We start from the raw sequence: 18,921 nt of genomic DNA, 5'->3' as shown, positions 1-18,921 counted from the left end.
CTTCTCATCTGAGCCTGCAGCTTTTGGGCTCTGAACTTACTGAGCCCTTCTCATTTGAGGGGTTGGTTGGCCTTTTGTCTGGCAATGATGACCCACTTGCCCTCACTGAGAACAAAGTTCGGTAATGAGAATCTTTGTTATGGACTCAAGTTCTGAGCCAGACAAGACACCCACCACCCCTGAGTCATAGTAAACCAATCCAGAACACTGCACTGGTGTTGGCAGTGGCAGTTGAAGGCTTGGGGAGTCCCAAGTTCTTAAAGTTGAAGTTTTGAGGATACTGGTGAAGGTGGAGGGAGTGTTGGAGGTAAGTAGGAGCTTAAGACATGTCCATTCATTCAATCGTTAAGTGCTGAACACCTGCTGTACAGCAGGTCGTATTCTCAACAGGGTTGTATTGGTAAACACGACAGTGCTGTGCACAGATAGTTACGGGATGCTGGAGAAATACAGGGGAAAGGGTTGTCCAGGAATGTGCAGGGTGTCTTCTATAACTTGTGGGCACAGAGGAGGCTCTCTAAGTGAGTGATACTTAATAGAGTGATGACCCTTTCCAGAAGAGGGAACATGGTGTGTGAAGACTTGGAAGCCAGACCGCGTTGTATCTGAAGAAGTAAAACAAGTTCAGTGGGGGACAAAATCACACTTATATTCCAAATAATTGTCCTGGCTGCCATGTGGCCTTTGTAGTTTAGAGGAGGGGAGACAGTGATGAGACCACATGGGAGGCTGTCAGGGCACCAGATTGTGATGGTTTGGGATTGAAGAGAAGTGGACAGAATAGAGCGCTAGAATTGGTAGGGTTTAGCAGTTGGTTGGCTGAGGGAGTTGACGGGGAGAGTCCCGAGAAGCCCTCTTAATTTTTCAGCTCTTCCATTACTAAGTGGTATCCTTTTCAGCAAAAGGGGCACTAGGAGAGAAGTGGGTAATTAACGTTTCACCTCTTGTTAAATCCAATAAAAAATGGAGTTCAACATGTTGTGTGTGTGTGGCTTGTTAGGAGTTTTTAGTTTGGTTTATTCTGGAGAAGTACAAAGGTGAAGTTCCTGGACTTGTCAGCAGCCAGTTCCAGGGACTGAGGAATGGATTGGATTTCGGTTATTTTCTAAAAGGAAAGCTACCAAAAGCAAGGGGATCGTGAACCTCAAGTTCTCATGACAGAAACATTAGTAACATAGTACGACAACTGAAAGGAAAGTGTAGCATTATTACATATGCCGTTCTACACGTGAGTTTAAGGGAGGTTAAACTGGAACCAAGGACTGTTTGTCACCAGCCAGTTTCCCTTGTAGGCTCTTTTTTTTTTTTTGAGACTGAGTCTCGCTCTGTCGCCCAGGCTGGAGTGCAGTGGCGAGATCTCGGCCCACTACAAGCTCTGCCTCCCGGGTTCAGGCCATTCTCCTGCCTCTGCCTCCCAAGTAGCTGGGACTATAGGCGCCCGCCACCGCACCCAGCTAAATTTTTGTATTTTTAGTAGAGATGGGGTCTCACCGTGTTAGCCAGGATGGTCTCGATCTCCTGACCTCGTGATCTGCCCGCCTTGGCCTCTCAAAGTGCTGGGATTACAGGCGTGAGCCATCACGCCCAGCCCCTTGTAGGCTCTTCAGTGGGAATGTGACACCTGATACAGCTCTGTGTCCTGGGAAGCATGCGCAAGTGATTTCTAGACCGGATCGACCCTTGCTTGCTTTGAGGACACAGCTAAATGACAAAAATTGCCCTCATGGAGCTCTCAACCTGGAGAGCCTCTGTCTACTGCAGTACATTTATCTAGTGTGTTTATGTATGCAGTTGCAGGTTTGGATTATTTTCTGGGGAATCTGATGAATAAACTGGTCCTTTACTGTTTATATGGAAATATTGATAATTAAGCAAAAGATTGTAGACACAGCTGAGGTATGTAGAATGCTCCCTGAGCTTACAGAAGAGAAAAGGGGCTTCCAGAGAAGAAGCACCTCTCAAGTTTTCTGGAATGCAGGACTTCTTGAAATGGATCAGCCCAGGGAGGGAAGAACAGAAAGGAATACTTGAAGAAGTGACCCAGAGCATAGGTCGGAGAGCGTGAGGGATGAGGCTGGTGTGACGGGCATGCCTTGAGAGCACAGTGGGGAGAAACCTAATTTGTGGAGGAGCCACACAGTTTGGGCTCAGCTATCTGTGCTGTCCTTTGTTAGCCATTCAACCTTGGCTGAGTAACTTAACCACTCTGCCTTCATGTTTTCCATCAGTAAGATGGGGATAATCACACCAGCTCCTGATGTTCATCATTACTCTTCTTGTCATTGATTAGCTTTCTGTGCTCCACTGTGACCTGGAGAGATGGGGTCAAGTGGTAAGCTCAGGATTCGTGGTGCCCAGAAATAACCCCCACTGCTCAGGAGAGCCTGGATGCCATGCATGGGGCCAGAGGGACCTGTCCACATGCTTGCCGGGAAGCACTGTGTAGCTGGTGGGTGGTGGGTAGTGTGTTTTCCCAGCTAGGATGCACTTTCTCCATGTGCTGTCTTGGGAGTGGCCCATGGCCACCCAGCCTCCAGGGCCCTCAGGCCCTGTAGTACCACTCAGGATAGGAGCTCCTCTCCTCATCTGATGAGTTGCCAAAGTGCTAGAAGTCAGGGGACTGGGCTGAACCAGTGAAAGGTATTGCTGTGGGGTGTGCGCGCGTGTGTGTGTGTGTGATGCGTGACATGCAAATGCATGTCCGGGAAGCCTGCCCCCAAGACTCTTCTCAGGCCGTGTAACAGACTGTTTTTCCTCCCCAGATCCGGCCCCACATCGCAACTCTTCGTAAGTACACCTATGGCAAGCACATTCTGGCCAAACTGGAGAAGTACTACATGAAGAACGGCGTTGACTTAGGGCCCATCTGTGGCCCCCCTAATGGTATCATCTGAGGCAGTGTCACCCGCTGTTCCCTTATTCCCGCTGACCTCACTGGCCCACTGGCAAATCCAACCAGCAACCAGAAATGTTCTAGTGTAGAGTCTGAGACGGGCAAGTGGTTGCTCCAGGATTACTCCCTCCTCCAAAAAAGGAATCAAATCCACAAGTGGAAAAGCCTTTGTAAATTTAATTTTATTACACATAACATGTACTATTTTTTTTAATTGACTAATTGCCCTGCTGTTTTACTGGTGTATAGGATACTTGTACATAGGTAACCAATGTACATGGGAGGCCACATATTTTGTTCACTGTTGTATCTATATTTCACATGTGGAAACTTTCAGGGTGGTTGGTTTAACAAAAAAAAAAAAAAAGCTTTAAAAAAAAAAAAGAAAAGAAAAGGTTTTTAGCTCATTTGCCTGGCCGGCAAGTTTTGCAAATAGCTCTTCCCCACCTCCTCATTTTAGTAAAAAACAAACAAAAACAAAAAAACCTGAGAAGTTTGAATTGTAGTTAAATGACCCCAAACTGGCATTTAACACTGTTTATAAAAAATATATATACATATATATATATATAATGAAAAAGGTTTCAGAGTTGCTAAAGCTTCAGTTTGTGACATTAAGTTTATGAAATTCTAAAAAATGCCTTTTTTGGAGACTATATGATGCTGAAGAAGGCTGTTCGTGAGGAGGAGATGCGAGCACCCAGAACCGTCTTTTGAGGCTGGGCGGGTGTGATTGTTTACTGCCTACTGGATTTTTTTCTATTAACATTGAAAGGCAAAATCTGATTATTTAGCATGAGAAAAAAAAAATCCAACTCTGCTTTTGGTCTTGCTTCTATAAATATATAGTGTATACTTGGTGTAGACTTTGCATATATACAAATTTGTAGTATTTTCTTGTTTTGATGTCTAATCTGTATCTATAATGTACCCTAGTAGTCGAACATAATTTTGATTGTACAATTGTACATTTGTATACCTGTAATGTAAATGTGGAGAAGTTTGAATCAACATAAACACGTTTTTTGGTAAGAAAAGAGAATTAGCCAGCCCTGTGCATTCAGTGTATATTCTCACCTTTTATGGTCGTAGCATATAGTGTTGTATATTGTAAATTGTAATTTCAACCAGAAGTAAATTTTTTTCTTTTGAAGGAATAAATGTTCTTTATACAGCCTAGTTAATGTTTAAAAAGAAAAAAATAGCTTGGTTTTATTTGTCATCTAGTCTCAAGTATAGCGAGATTCTTTCTAAATGTTATTCAAGATTGAGTTCTCACTAGTGTTTTTTTAATCCTAAAAAAGTAATGTTTTGATTTTGTGACAGTCAAAAGGACGTGCAAAAGTCTAGCCCTGCCCGAGCTTTCCTTACAATCAGAGCCCCTCTCACCTTGTAAAGTGTGAATTGCCCTTCCCTTTTGTACAGAAGATGAACTGTATTTTGCATTTTGTCTACTTGTAAGTGAATGTAACATACTGTCAATTTTCCTTGTTTGAATATAGAATTGTAACACTACACGGTGTACATTTCCAGAGCCTTGTGTATATTTCCAATGAACTTTTTTGCAAGCACACTTGTAACCATATGTGTATAATTAACAAACCTGTGTATGCTTATGCCTGGGCAACTATTTTTTGTAACTCTTGTGTAGATTGTCTCTAAACAATGTGTGATCTTTATTTTGAAAAATACAGAACTTTGGAATCTGGGTTTGTGCTTTATTTTAACCTCTCCCCCCGCCCTACCCCCCGTGTAGTTCCCCAGGACAGCCCTTTCCTGCTCATGCTGCTTTCTGGTGGTTTTTTTTGTTGTTTTGTGAGAGTTGGGGGAGGGGTATCAAACTGATGGCTCTTTGAGCCCAGTTTAAACTAAAGATGTTTGGTTCAGCTTGCCCAGTACATTCAGAATCAAGATACTGCACATAAAAATCCAGATTTCCAACTCTACATGTCAGAATATTCTCCTTGGGCCTCTCAGATGAGGTGTCTGGGTTACAGCACTGTCTGTCTGGGCCTCTCCCTGTTTTCTGTGTTTGGGCTGCTCCAGTTGCACCCTGCCAACCTGTTCCTACTGCTGAGGCCCGCCAAGTGGTCCAATGTCCGAGCATGCTCATCTCTTCAGACTGGGAGCCTCTTTTAGCTTGTAACACAGGAGGCTTGAGTTCACCATTGTGCCTGTGGCCCAGGCCTGAGGATGCCATCTGCCCTTCTTCACCAACTTTGCTCCAGGGGCAGGTTTGGTAAGTGTTGGCAGTTACAGGCTGGATCCAACCAGAAAGGCCAGGTGGAAGCCCATACCAGCTGGTGTCTGGAAGTGGAGCCTCAGGGTGGTTGAAGGAACTTAGGAACTTCACATAGGCCCCTCAAGGGTAAGGGCTAGTCACTAACAGGCCCTGGGAATAGAGGGAGAAGAAAAGGAAGCTGAGGGAATGCGGGTTTCCAGTCCAGCATGCGATTTTGCCTCAGCAGCTGTCGCTGGGGCCGCTACGGTAGCCATCATGGGGCTTGCAGAGGTGGCACGCTGCAGGCATTGGGAACTGCAGTCCATGCTGCTCTGATACCATGACTCCAGTCACACTGACCTGGGCTCACGTGTGGGTCTTGCCACTCTGTGCACTTTGGCAAGTTAGTTCACCCGTCTTTCATCAAATTCGTTGCTGGAAGTGGACCAGAGGTAACAGATCTATGTAAAGTGGCTCTCTTGTCATGGGAAGTTATGGCTATTCAGTGTCTAGCACACTGGTGTAATAAATGATGCCAGTTTTCCTGCACCGTTTTTGATGAACAAAACTTTGTTCATTAGTTTACATAATAATGTAAATTGTTGTGAACCGACTCTGCACCAAGTCACCCATGAGATGGTTTTTACATGTTCTCAACAACGGTTCTGGGAACCGACAGCCCTGCAAAGAATGTGGCTATCCCTGTCTCATAGATGTGGAAACAGGTCCTAGGATCTGATGGAAGTCTTGATAGACCAACTGTGATTTAATAAAGCTTGTGGCTTTCCCCTTAGTTCATCATGCGAGGGGGTGGGCATGGGGGCAGATCCCCCCATCTGCAGGACTGAGTTTCATGGGGCGGGCTGGGCTCTGAGCCACACCCTCTTCTGACCACCATTACTCTCCTACCAAGTCCATCCCAAGGACTCTATGACCTGGGCTGTCATGCACTGGGTACTGGCATTCTTGGTCTGTCTTCCAGAGTTCCTCCAAAGTGTATTCCTCAGTTTATGTAATAACTCTTACCCTCTCACGGTGCTTTACAGTTTACAGAGTACTTTGTATTTGAGATACCATTGGTCTTTGTGGAAAGCTTTAGGGAGTGAGGGAGGGGAGATGTTTCAGCCCTTTATACAGATGAGGAGTTTGAGACCTAAGCCCCGCAGTCAGTAGCCAAGTGAGGATTTTATCTGAGGGTTCCTGACTCCCAGCCCAGTGCTCTGTCCATGCCATCCTGCCCTTACCCGCCGTCAGCCCCATGAATGGCCATCTTCTCTTTTTGAGGCTCAGAGGGATTGCAGAAGGGTGAGGCCCCAGGGAGTGAGGCATCCTTTTGAGGGAGGAAACCTGTGACTTTATGTAGTTACCCACTGTAGCCACGCGAGGGTGCTGCCACCTAAAGCAAGCATTACGGAGGCCTAAGGGGTCAAGGTCAGGGTTGGGATGGCTTTTCCCTGGCTTGAAGGGCTCAGCACTGTAGGAATCCCACCCAGAGACCAGAGGTCTGGCGTCTGCCCTGAAACTAAGCTTTTTCCTTCTTCACTCCCTCTCCTCCTGCTCCCTCCAGCGTCCGCAATGCCTAGCACTAGGCCCTAACATGGGGTGTTAGGGTAGGGTGGGTGTGGGGTGGGAGGGTATGGTTACTGACCTGGCTCACGGACCTCAGCTTTGCTTTTGACTCTGTGATCTCGGGCAAATCACTGACTTCTCTGGACCGTGGTTTCTCCAGCCGTCACCTGGAGTGGTAGACCAGGCCTGTCACTCTCACAGGGCTAGTGTGAGGTCACACAGGAAGACAGGGGAGCAGCCCCTGGCCTCTGTTAATGCAACCCTGGTGCCTCTTTCTGGGGCCACTTCCTCGCTTTTGCACAAAGCTTTCAAACAACCCACACCTCCGAGTCTATTTTAATGACTGAGCTTCAAATCCCAGCTCCACCTGGCCCTATGTAACCTTTGTAAGTCATCTGCCTTCCTCTCTTTCCTCATCTGTAAAATGGGGTTAATAATAGTTTTATTTCACAGGGTATACTGGAAGCCCTTGGCGCACACAGGACTGGGCACACAGTAAGCCATAAATAGGAGTTATTATTACCTCCAAATTTTCCCTGCTATGTTGGGGCCCTTGCTGTTTTCACTAGGGTGAAACTGGGTGTTTGACAGGAGCTGGACTAGGTCCAGTCCAGTATACTGACTTCCAGACTGGAATCCAGATTGGGATCTGGAGGTTGAAGTGGGTGTTTGACAGGAAATGAACAGGGTCCAGTTGGAGGCCTCAAGTAAGCACATATTTAGAAGGACAGGGCATTGTGGGTTCATCAGAATCTGGGGAGTCTGAAACTCCTCTGTTTGGAGCTCCAGCTAATTTTATGTTTAGAAACTGAAGATTCAGAACCTGTGCCATTCTAGTGAAATGGATGCGCCTCAGGAAGGTAACTTACAATTACAGCGGCCACAATAGGGAAGTTTGACTCTAGATGAAATTATTCATCTATGGTTACATTAAAAAAAGACGATCCTGAGTACTTAAGAAACAATGAGATGCATTTTTCGATGGTACACAGAAGCTTCCCAAAGACAGAATGACTTAAAAAAAAAAAAAAACCTCTCTAAAGAAATCTTTACAGCACACTTATAAAAATTATTGTGAGGTTGGCTTAGTGGCTCAGGCCTGTAATCCCAGCACTTTGGAAAGCTGAGGCAGGCGGATCACCTGAGGTCAGGCGTTCAAGACCAGCCTGACCAACATGGCGAAACCTCATCTCTACTAAAAAAAAATACAAAAATTAGCTGGGTGTGGTGGTGGGCGTTTGTAATCCCAGCTACTCAGGAGGCTGAGGCATGAGAATTGCTTGAACCCGGGAGGCAGAGGCTGCAGTGAGCCAAGACTGTGCCACTGCACTCCAGCCTGGGCGACAGAGCAAGACTCCGTCTCAAAAAATGAAAAAAAAAAAAAATTTTAAATCTGCAAGGCTGTTTGATCTCTTGTCTTTCTGCATCTGAATATTTGAATATTCTGAACACCATCTTCCTTTAAAAGATCTTCAAATGAGCCAGGAGTATCTGCAACAACTAAATGCAAATCTTGGTCTTGCACACAACTTGGCTATTATAAAAGCAACCGCCTGAGACTAATTGGAAAAAAATGGATTTCTCCCCTGTCACTCACCTAAAACTTAGTCCACAGTCTCAGTAAGATTGACTCCCAATACTAAGTAAATATGCTCCAAGACTCCTTTTTGGTGAAAACATAACAGCCTTTCTGCCTTAGAAATGTTTAAATCTTTAAAATGCAAACTTCAAAGAATGACTCATCAGAATAAAAAAAAAAGAACTTTTTAGAAAAGTGGCAAATGAAAGAATCCTGAATGTCTTTTCCAAAAATATTAATGAAAGCCTTTAGCCATCTGACCAGGTAACTTTATCTGTCAAGAACACAATTTGGATCCAGCTAGGGAGTTTTATATTATTGTGACTGACGTGTGGCTCAAATTTCAGAACAGAAGCCATGAATCTCTATTTGTGTCTTTATGTATGTCTGTGTTATTCATTTTGTAATTAATTTATTTATGTTTTTGAGACTGAGTCTCTCTCTGTCGCCCAGGCTGGAGTGCAGTGGCACGATCTCAGCTCGCTGCAACCCCCGCCTGCCTCCTGGGTTCAAGCGATTTTCCTGCTTCAGCCTCCTGAGTAGCTGGGATTACAGGAATGTGCCACCACCACGCCCGGCTAATTTTTGTATTTTTAGTAGAAACAGGGTTTCTATGTTGGCCAGGCTGGTCTCAAATTCCTGACCTCAAATGATCCACCTGCCTCAGCCTCCCAAATTTCTGGGATTACAGGTGTGAGCCACTGCACCTGGCCTATGTATGTCTATGTTATTTAAATGTAATACTGTTCTATCTCCAGATGGTATTATTAGAAATTATATATATATATACACACACAAAAATTAGCTGGGCGTGATGGTGCATGCCTGTAATCCCAGCTACATGGAAGGCTGAGGCAGGAGAATTGCTGGAACCTGGGAGGCAGAAGGCTGCAGTGAGCTGAGATCTCACGACTGCACTCTTTTATATGTATATATATATTAGACAGACTCTCATTCTGTCACCCAGGCTGAATGCAGTGGCACAAATCTTGGCTCACTGCAACCTCCATCTCCCAGGCTCAAGCAATTCTTGTGCCTCAGCCTCCTGAGTAGCTGGGATTACAGACATGTGCCACCATACCCAGATAATTTTTTATTCCTAGTAGAGACAGGGTTTCTCTATGTTGTTTGTTTTTGTTTTTGTTTTTGAGATGGAATCTCTCTCTGTTGCCCAGTGCTGGAGTGCAGTGGTGAGATCTCAGCTCACTGCAGCCTTCTGCCTCCCAGGTTCCAGCAATTCTCCTGCCTCAGCCTTCTGTGTAGCTGGGATTACAGGCATGTACCATCATGCCCAGCTAATTTTTGTATTTTTAGTAGAGATGGGGTTTTACCATGTTGAACAGGCTGGTCTCAAACTCCTGACCTCAGGTGATCCACCCACTTCAGCCTCCCAAAGTGCTAGGATTACAGGTGTGAACCACCGCAGCTAGCCAGAAATAATTTATAATTATCTTTTTCCCTACTAAAAGAAAATATTAAAAGAGCTCTTAATACTTAATTGACCTAGAGAAAAATAAGTGTTGACATAAATCATTTTCTCAGAAAAGAAAGCAACTAATTAAAATGCTTTTTAACTTTATGTGACTTGAATAATATTTAATAAGAATATTAAGCTAGGCATGGTGGCTCACACCTGTAATCCCAGCACTTTGGGAGGCTGAGGTGGGTGGATCGCTTGAGCCCAGGAGTTCAAGGCAAGCCTGGGCAACATAGGGAAACTTTGTCTGTACAAAAAACACAAAAATTAGCTAGGCAAGCCTGTAGTTCTAGCACTCGAGAGACTGAGGTGGGAGGATGGCTTGAGCCCAGGAGGTGGAGACTGCAGTGAGCTGTAATTCCACCTACTGTGGTCAAGGCTGGGCAACAGAGGGAGATCCTGTCTCAAAAAAAAAAAAAAAAAAGAATATTGGTGATTTAGCAAAAATGGACATTCTTAATGCATATTCATATTCTACTTAGCTTTACTAGTTAAACTCATGTTATCTCCGTTACAAAATTTGTTAACAAGGTAAGTAACCTGAGGTGACAAGTAGGTTTTTAAATGTTACAAGATGTCTGCTTGAAAAGTTTCCAAAATCTTTGTGAAAACTTGAAACTTTAAAATTATATTAAGTAGGCCAGGTGTGGTGTGGCTCATGCCTGTAATTCCAGAACTTTGGGAGGCTGAGGTGTGCGGATTACCTGAGGTCAGGAGTTCGAGACCAGCCTGGCCAACATGGCGAAACCCCATCTCTACCAAAAAATACAAAAATTAGCTGGGTGTGGTGGCAGGCGTCTGTAATCCCAGCTACTCGGGAGGCTGAGGCACGAGAATCACTTGAACCTGGGAGGCGGAGGTTGCAGTGCGTCGAGATCTTGCCACTGCACTCCAGCCTGGGTAAGAGAGTAAGACTGTCTCAAATAAATAACATTATATTAAGTTAAATTAAATGATAGATATTTATTTTTATTTTTATTATTATTAATTTTTTTGAGATGGAGTCTCGCTCTGTCGCCCAGGCTGGAGTGCAGTGGCTGGATCTCAGCCTGATCTCAGACTGCAAGCTCCGCCTCCCAGGTTCACACCATCCTCCTGCCTCAGCCTCCCCAGTAGCTGGGACTACAGGCACCCACCACCTCGCCCGGCTAGTTTATTGTATTTTTTTTAGTAGAGAGGGGTTTCACTGTGTTAGCCAGGATGGTCTCGATCTCCTGACCTCGTGATCCGCCTGTCTCGGCCTCCCAAAGTGCTGGGATTACAGGCTTGAGCCACCGCACCTGGCCGATAGATATTTATTAAATATCTACATTATGTCCAAATAAAATAAACTACTAAAACATTAATTCCTGAGCATAAATTTAAGCTTATGTATTTTTGGTTTCTTATTAAAGACTAAAGAGAGTTGGGTTCACTGGTAGGCATAGCACATGCTCCAAGAAAACACATGCTATTGCCAGGCGTAGTGGCTCACGCCTGTAATCCCAGCACTTTGGGAGGCCGAGGCCGGCGGATCACGAGGTTAGTAGATCAAGATCGTCCTGGCTAACACAGTGAAACCCCATCTCTACTAAAAATACAAAAAATTATCCGGCGCCAGTGGCGGTTGCCTGTAGTTCCGGCTACTCGAGAAGCTGAGGCAAGAGAATCGCTTGAACCTGGGAGGTGGAGGTTGCAGTGAGCCGAGACGGAGCCATTGCACTCCAGCGTGGGCGACAGACAGAGCGAGACTCTGTTGAAAAACACAAAAACAAAAACGAAAAACTATGAAATCATGTTTCCTAATTTTCATGAAAAATTAATGGCTGAGTGCAGTGGCTTGTGCCTGTAATCCCAGCAATTTAAGAGGCTAAGGCAGGAGGATCACTGGAAGCCAGGAGTTCAAGGTCAATTTGGGCAAGAAAGCAAGTCTCCATCTCTATAAATTTTTTTTTTTTTTTTTTTTTAAATTAACCCAGCGCAGGTCGGGCACGGTGGCTCATGCCTGTAATCCCAGCACTTTGGGAGGCCGAGGCAGGTGGATCATGAGGTCAGGAGATTGAGACCATCCTGGCTAACACGGTGAAACCCCGTCTCCACTAAAAATAGCTGGCGCCTGTAGTCCCAGCTACTCGGGAGGCTGAGGCAAGAGAATGGCGTGAACCTGGGAGGAGGAGCTTGCAGTGATCCAAGATCACGCCACTGCACTCCAGCCTGGGCAACAGAGCAAGACTCTGTCTCAAAAAATAAAAAATAAATAAAAATAAAAATAAATAAATAAAATAAAAAATTAGCCCAGCGCTGTGGTGTGTGCCTGTAGTCTCAGCTCCTCAGGAGGCTGAAGTGGGAGGACTGCTTGAGTCCAGGAGTTCGAGACCAGCCTGGGCAACATAGGGAAAATTTATCTCTACAAAAAAAATCTTTTTTTTAATCAGCTGGGTGTGGTGGTACATTCCTGTGGTCCCAGCTACTCAGGAGGCTGAAGGAGGAGGATTGCTTGAGCCTGGGAGGTCAAGGCGCGGTGAGCTGTGGTTGTCCTACTGCACACTCCAGCCTGGGTGACCAAGCGAGACCTAGTCTCCAAAAAAAGAAGGTAAAATTAAGGTTACTAAGGGCTAAGAATTTTAATTAATATATGCTCTTCAAACTACTAGAAATAATAAGGATAAAAGAAAATAGGTGTATATAAAAGTGTACAAATAAAGTAGGTGTATATTTAATAGAAAAAGTATACAAGGTATGTATTTTCATTAAGGTCAAAAAGAATAATTTTGTCTTAGAGCAAGATGACTGATTGTTCCGGAATAAAAAAGAAGGAAAAGACTAAGACAAAAATTGAACAGATACAGAAAATTGTGGAAGGTGTGTGAAAAAGAAACTTTTTGTGTGGTTAAACTACTAAGGTGAGCAAGGTTTTGTATCTAACGGCTCAATAACGTGCTGAGGTCATTAGAATTCTGTTTTCTCTCTGTTAAAAGGACAACATGTTCTTGGAGTGTTGATTTGCTCTTGATTATTAACTTTTTTTTTCTTTACCTTTTAAGTAATTGCCCAAGAAAACAAAGATTGTGTTGTATTGAGATAATTTTTTTTTTTTTTTTTTTGAGACAGAGTTTCGCTCCGTCACCCAGGCTTGGCTCACTGCAACCTCCACCTCTTGGGTTCAAGCGATTCTCCTGCCTCAGCCTCCCAAGTAGCTGGGATTATAGGCATGCGCACACCACACACAGAGACGGGGTTTCACCATGTTGGCCAGGCTAGTCTCGAACTCCTGTCCTCAAGTGATCTGCCCACCTTGGCCTCCCAAAGTGCTGGGATTACAGGCATGAGCCACTGCGCCCAGTCTGATGTTGTTGTTGTTTTTATTGTCTTCCCTGCAGTCCAAATTGTGTTGTTTTTTAGTAGGTCTTCGATTATTTGAGAAAAATTAGTCTTCAGTATTTTAAAAAAAGCCATTTTAACTATGTAACTTTCTGTATTTGCCTTTAAAATCTTTTATCATTTTGGTATTGTTTCACAGTGACTTGTGATGCTATTTAATCAAGTGTTTTAAACATTTTGACATGTTTGACAGCTTCTCAAAATTAATTCTAAATTAAGTGTTTTCCACCTCAAATTAACTTTGGGAGTTTCCAGAAGTGTCCCTGGAATATTTCAAAATAATTTATTTTCTCTCCTTGTAAAATGAGAAGTGTTAAACTAATTAGGCTTATTTGATACGTTAATTGCATGGAAGATGTTGTCAAATAATAAGTGATACTAATCCTTCTTTAAGTTATATGTGTTATTGATGTGCCTATCCCAGGAAATGTATAGAATTCCTAGAAATCTGATATATCCTGGTATATTGTTATCAGTCATAAATCTAATTATTATCTTAAGATGCTATATTTCCTTCCTGAAAGCATTTGAATGCCACTATGATACAAAAGTACGAGAGATTCATTAGAAAAGATTGTCAATACAGCTTTCTGATAAGATCATACTATGGAACTGCATAAAAATTTTCAAAACTGTAATGGGAAACTGATGGGTTCATAAAACTGCTAATCCAATATCAAGGAAAACAAAAATTAATTATGTGAGACTAACTGATGAAAACAATTTTAACTTTTAAGAGTTTTTCTTTGAAGCATTACTGGTTCTAAGAAGTGTTTTATTTTCTAAATTTAAGAAGCCTTTTTTTCTCTTCCCTTAAGCTGTCTACAACTAATAGCAATTTGATAAAATATATCTTTGTAGGCTGGGAGCAGTGGCTCACACGTGTAATCCCAGCACTTTGGGAGGCTGAGGCGGGCGGATCACGAGGTCAGGAAATCGAGACCATCCTGGCTAACACAGTGAAACCCCGTCTCTACTAAAAATACAAAAAAAAGAAAAAAAAAATTAGCCAGGCGTGGTGGTAGGCACCCACCTACTCGGGAGCCTACTCGGGAGGCTGAGGCAGAAGAATGGCGTGAACCTGGGAGGTGGAGCTTGCAGTGAGCCGAGATTGCACCATTGCACTCCAGCCTGGGTGACAGAGTGAGACTCCGTCTCAAAAAAAAAAAAAAAAGTATATATATATGTGTGTGTGTGTGTGTGTGTGTATTTTGTTTACAAAGATACATATATATCTTTGTAAACAAAAATGAAACATTTATCTTTCTCTCCCTACCTGATTACTTCAGAATTTGGAAACTCTTATTCAATATTTTTATTTGCAATATGAGTATTGCCATAGGTTCAATAACCATCGGTTCTCAGAACATAATTGGGCAAGTTCTTAGTTTGGCTTCTTCAGGAAGTTTTAAAAGACTTATTCTGAGATTTCTCATTATCAGACAGTTTTTAAAAACTAAGGTTGATTGATACAAAGTCACAGAAGCCCCTTGGATATTACCAGAGCATTGATTAAAGTATCATATTTTAAAATATACATAGAAATTATGTTATATTTCTGTAAACAATCAGGTCAAATTTAATGGAAATTAGACTTATTTTGAAAAAAAACTATGATTATTTTTGGTAAAAACAGGAGTGATGATAAAAAAAAGAATTGTATTTCAGTTAAAAACTATAGTGCACCCATTATCAAATTCTAATTCTGTTCATTTTCTTTGAAGTTTTGTTATCTATCTGTAAACTGAATTACATTCTGAAACTTTCTAGTTTCACAAAAACTAAAACTACTCCTTTCCTAAGCCCTATAAGCTGAAACTCAATGACTTTAAGTTTTAGAACTATCACTACAAAAAATCATGTACAGATAACTTTCATGCCTGCTACTACACGAGTCATGTGGAGAGCTTACTGGAACACCGCCTGATGCCATAGCCGGAAACAGTCAATGCCATCTTCATACCATTGTCTAAACATGCTTCCAACTCACATCTAGACCTCTTAGTTAACTGCCCTTCAGACTCAAAAACTAAAATCATAATTTGCTCCAGATGTTAACCTTTGTTTTTCTTTCGTTTTCATAGAACAAAACCTTGAATTCCCTTCAAGGGATACAATCTGAAATGAACAATTTGCCTCAAGAGTACTCCAAAATAGTTCTTGATACCTTCACAGCTTAATAAGGAGGAACTTGTGCTTTTATTGATTAAGAAATGTTTGGGCCGGGCGCGGTGGCACACGCCTGAAATCCCAGTACTTGGGGAGACTGAGGCGGGCGGATCACCTGAGATCAGGAGTTTGAGACCAGCCTGGCCAACATGGTGAAACCCCGTCGCTACTAAAAATCACAAAAGTTAGCCGGGTGTGGTGGTGTGCGTCTGTAATCCCAGCTACTTGGGAGGCTGAAGCAGGAGAATCACTTGAACCTGGGAGGTAGAGGTTGCAGTGAGCCGAGATCATGCCACTGCACTCCAGCCTGGGCAACAGAGTGAGACTATCTAAAAAAAAAATTGTTTTTTTGTTAATAAGAAATTGTTGCCCAAAATTTAAAGGCTCTTTTTTTGAGACAGGGTCTTACCCTGTCACCCAGACTGGAATGCATGCAGTGGTGCGATCATGGCTCACTGCAGCCTGGAACACCGGAGCTCAAGCAATCCTGCTGCCTCAGCCTCCTGAGTAGCTGGGACCACAGGTGTGAGCCACCACACCTGACTAACAAAGGCTCTTAAGAAACAAATATAAGTCTTAGCAGATAAGTGCTACTTCCTTCATTGATATGGTTTAGTTGGTGAAATCTTGGCTCCTGGGAATCTTTGATCCAGGACATTTTTCAGTCTTTGGCTATTATTTTCCTTACAGTTACTGTATTCACCCGCTTTGTGCATTGTATCCTTTCAAGGATTTTCAATGACACTGTTTCACCCTATAATCCCAGCACTTTGGGAGACCAAGACAGGAGGAGTGCTTGAAGCCAGGAGTTCTCGACCAGCCTGGGCAACAAAGCAAGACCTTGTTTTAATTTTAATTAAAAAATTAATTTAAAAATTAGTTAAAAATTTAAAAAATTAAAACTAAAAAAATTAATTAAAAATTAATTTTAAAAAATCTATTTTAATTAGCCCAGTACAGTGGCATGTGCCTGTAGTCCCACCTACTAAGGAGGCTGAGGTGGGAGGATCGCTTGAGCCAAGGAATTCGAGGCTGCAGTGAACTATGATGGTGCCACAGCACTCCAGCCTGGGTGACCGAGCAAGACCCTGTCTCTAAAAAATACATAAATAAATGCTTTCCAGCAGCCACTTGCATATCGAATGATTGCCATCAGGATTTAACAACCTGGAGAACTCAGCAAGCCCACACTTGAGCCTATAGTGACTATGCAATTTTGGATACCAATGACCACAAGACCACACGTCCTAACGGAGCTGTTGATGATAGCATTAACAAGACTCTGTTCCAGTGACTACGTTAACAGTGGTAACTGAGAATAATGCCGTACTCTGGTCATACTCTCAGCTTGCTTTTGAAACTGCCCCTATAAACTTTATAAATTAATCAGGGAAGAAGAGAGGGGGAAAAAATGAAAATAAACCGAGCTTGTAGCACATTCAGCCTTCACCATGAGGTCAGCTCACTCCCTGACCTGCCTCCTCACAGCTGTTTTTTGCAGCCTGTTGACCCAGAATCACGAGACCCTGTTACAGGACAATAGTTCCCCTTAGCTGTTCTACAGATAACAACTTGAACATTAGGAAGCCTTGAGTTCTCTCTTTGAGCTACTCCTTCACGTCCTGCATACTAAGGAAACTGCTGACTCAGCTGGTTTGAAGGACCTGACTAGTTTGAAGAGCTGACTCACCAAAAAATGCAGTTTCCATGTCCCGATGATTTCATCCCCCTTACCCAAAACCATCAATGACCCAAATTTCTTAGCCCCTCACTCTCAACAATCCCCTTAGAAATCCTAGCCCAGAACTCCTCAGAGGGATGGATTTGAGGATCTCCTCACTGGGCACCCTGCCATCAGTAAACTCTTTCTGCTTCTGCACACCCTGCTGTCTCCATGTCATGGGGTCTGTTACTGTGCAGTGGGCACAGGAACCATAGTACTGTAATACTTTATTTATTTTTCAAGATGAAGTTCTCCTGAGGCCGGGCGTGTTGGCTCACACCTGTAATCTCAGCACTTTGGGAGGCCGAGGCGGGTGGATCACCTGAGGTCAGGAGTTCGAGACCAGCCTGACCAAGACGGTGAAACCCCCATCTCTACTAAAAATACAAAAATTAGCCTGGCACAGTGGTGGGCACCTGTAATCCCAGCTCCTCCGGAGGCTGAGGCAGGAGAATTGCTTGAACCCGGGAGGTGGAGGTTGTGGTGAGCTGAGATGGCACCACTGCACTCTAGCCTGGGTGACAGAGTGAGACTCTGTCTCAAAAAAAAAAAAAAGAAAAAAAAGAAAAAAAAAAGATAGAGTCTCCTCTGTTGCCCAGGCTGGAGTGCAATGGTGTGATCTCGGCTCACTGTAACCTCTGCCTCCCAGGTTAAAGTGATTCTCCTGTCTCAGCTTTCTGAGTAGGATTACAGGTGTGCACCACCACACCTGGCTAATTTTTGTATTTTTAGTAGAGACAAGGTTTCGTCATATTGATCAGGCTGGTCTGGAACTCCTGACCTCAGATGATCCACTCACCTCAGCCTCCCGAAGTGTTGGGATTACAGGTGTGAGCCACTGTGCCCAGCCCTATAACACTTTAACTTGTTAAATTAAAATGGAGACCAGGCCTGAAGAATACCAGGGTAGACAAAACCAGTTAGGCCTCATACATGACCTCAACCTTGCTTGATTTGCAAACATAAGCAAAACTTGAGCTATTTCTTGTAAATGCCTCTAGTCAAGAAAACAGAACTTTAGCTCAACCAATCAGAAGTAGTCCAGAAATTTTTATGTAACTGGGGACTTTCTAATGGCATAGACCAAATAAACAACTACATAATTGCAACCAATCAAATAATTTATTTTACTTCTGCGTTTATCCCTTAAATACTTGTCTCTGACGATTTGTCACTGGAACATTAAACCTCTTCTGGTTTGGTGTTTCCCAATTCATGTATTGCTTTTCACTCAAAGAAGTACTTTAAACTTATCTGTGGGATCTAACAATCAAAACAATGAAACTCCGGAAGATAGAGAACAGAGGGATGGTTACCAGATGCTGGGAAGGCTAGCAAGGGGTTAGAGGAGAGGTGGGGAGGACAGTTAATGGGTACAACAAAAAAGAAAGGATAATAAGACCTAGTATTTGATAGTACAAAAGGGTGACTATAGTCAATAATAACCTTTTCTCTTTTTTTATTGAGACAGAGTCTCTCTTTGTCACCCAGGCTGGAGTGCAGTGGCCCGATCTCGGCTCACTGCAGCCTCTGCCTCCCGGGTTCAAGCAATTATCTGCCTCAGCCTCCCGAGTAGCTGGGACTACAGGCACCCGCCACCACACCTGGCTAATTTTTGCATTTTTAGTACAGACAGGGTTTCACCATCTTGGCCAAGCTGATCTTGAACTCCTGACCTTGTGATCCACCCACCTCAGCCTCCCAAAGTACTGGGATTACAGGCGTGAACCACCACCCCTGGCCTATTTTTTTTTTTTTTGAGGCAGAGTTTCATTCTGTTGCCCAGGTGGGAGTGCAGTGGCATGATCTTGGCTCACTGCAACGTCCGCCTCCCAGGTTCAAGCTATTCTCCTGCCTCAGCCCCCCAAGTAGCTGGGATTACAGGCACCCACCACTACTTCCAGCTACTTTTTGTATTTTTAGTAGAGAC

The 18,921-nt window shown here is 43.5% G+C and overlaps 1 protein-coding gene across 7 annotated transcripts in view; it reads left to right on the top strand.

The window, feature by feature from the left end:
• PUM1 (pumilio RNA-binding family member 1) overlaps positions 1–4,602 on the top strand; it is a 138,894-nt gene extending 134,292 nt beyond the window's left edge. For all 7 annotated transcript variants that reach the window (XM_011973990.1, XM_011973987.1, XM_011973986.1 and 4 more), the window contains one exon: positions 2,763–4,602. In XM_011973990.1, coding sequence (XP_011829380.1) covers positions 2,763–2,894 — 132 coding nt within the window. In that variant the 3' untranslated portion in view covers positions 2,895–4,602. The remainder of the gene's footprint in view (positions 1–2,762) is intronic.
• The last annotated feature ends 14,319 nt before the right edge of the window (positions 4,603–18,921 follow it).

Source organism: Mandrillus leucophaeus, unplaced genomic scaffold (genome assembly GCF_000951045.1).
Source record: "Mandrillus leucophaeus isolate KB7577 unplaced genomic scaffold, Mleu.le_1.0 Scaffold141, whole genome shotgun sequence".
Taxonomy (NCBI): domain Eukaryota; kingdom Metazoa; phylum Chordata; class Mammalia; order Primates; family Cercopithecidae; genus Mandrillus; species Mandrillus leucophaeus.
The sequence above is the reverse complement of the archived record's forward strand: the minus strand, read 5'-3'. Positions and strand labels throughout refer to the sequence as shown.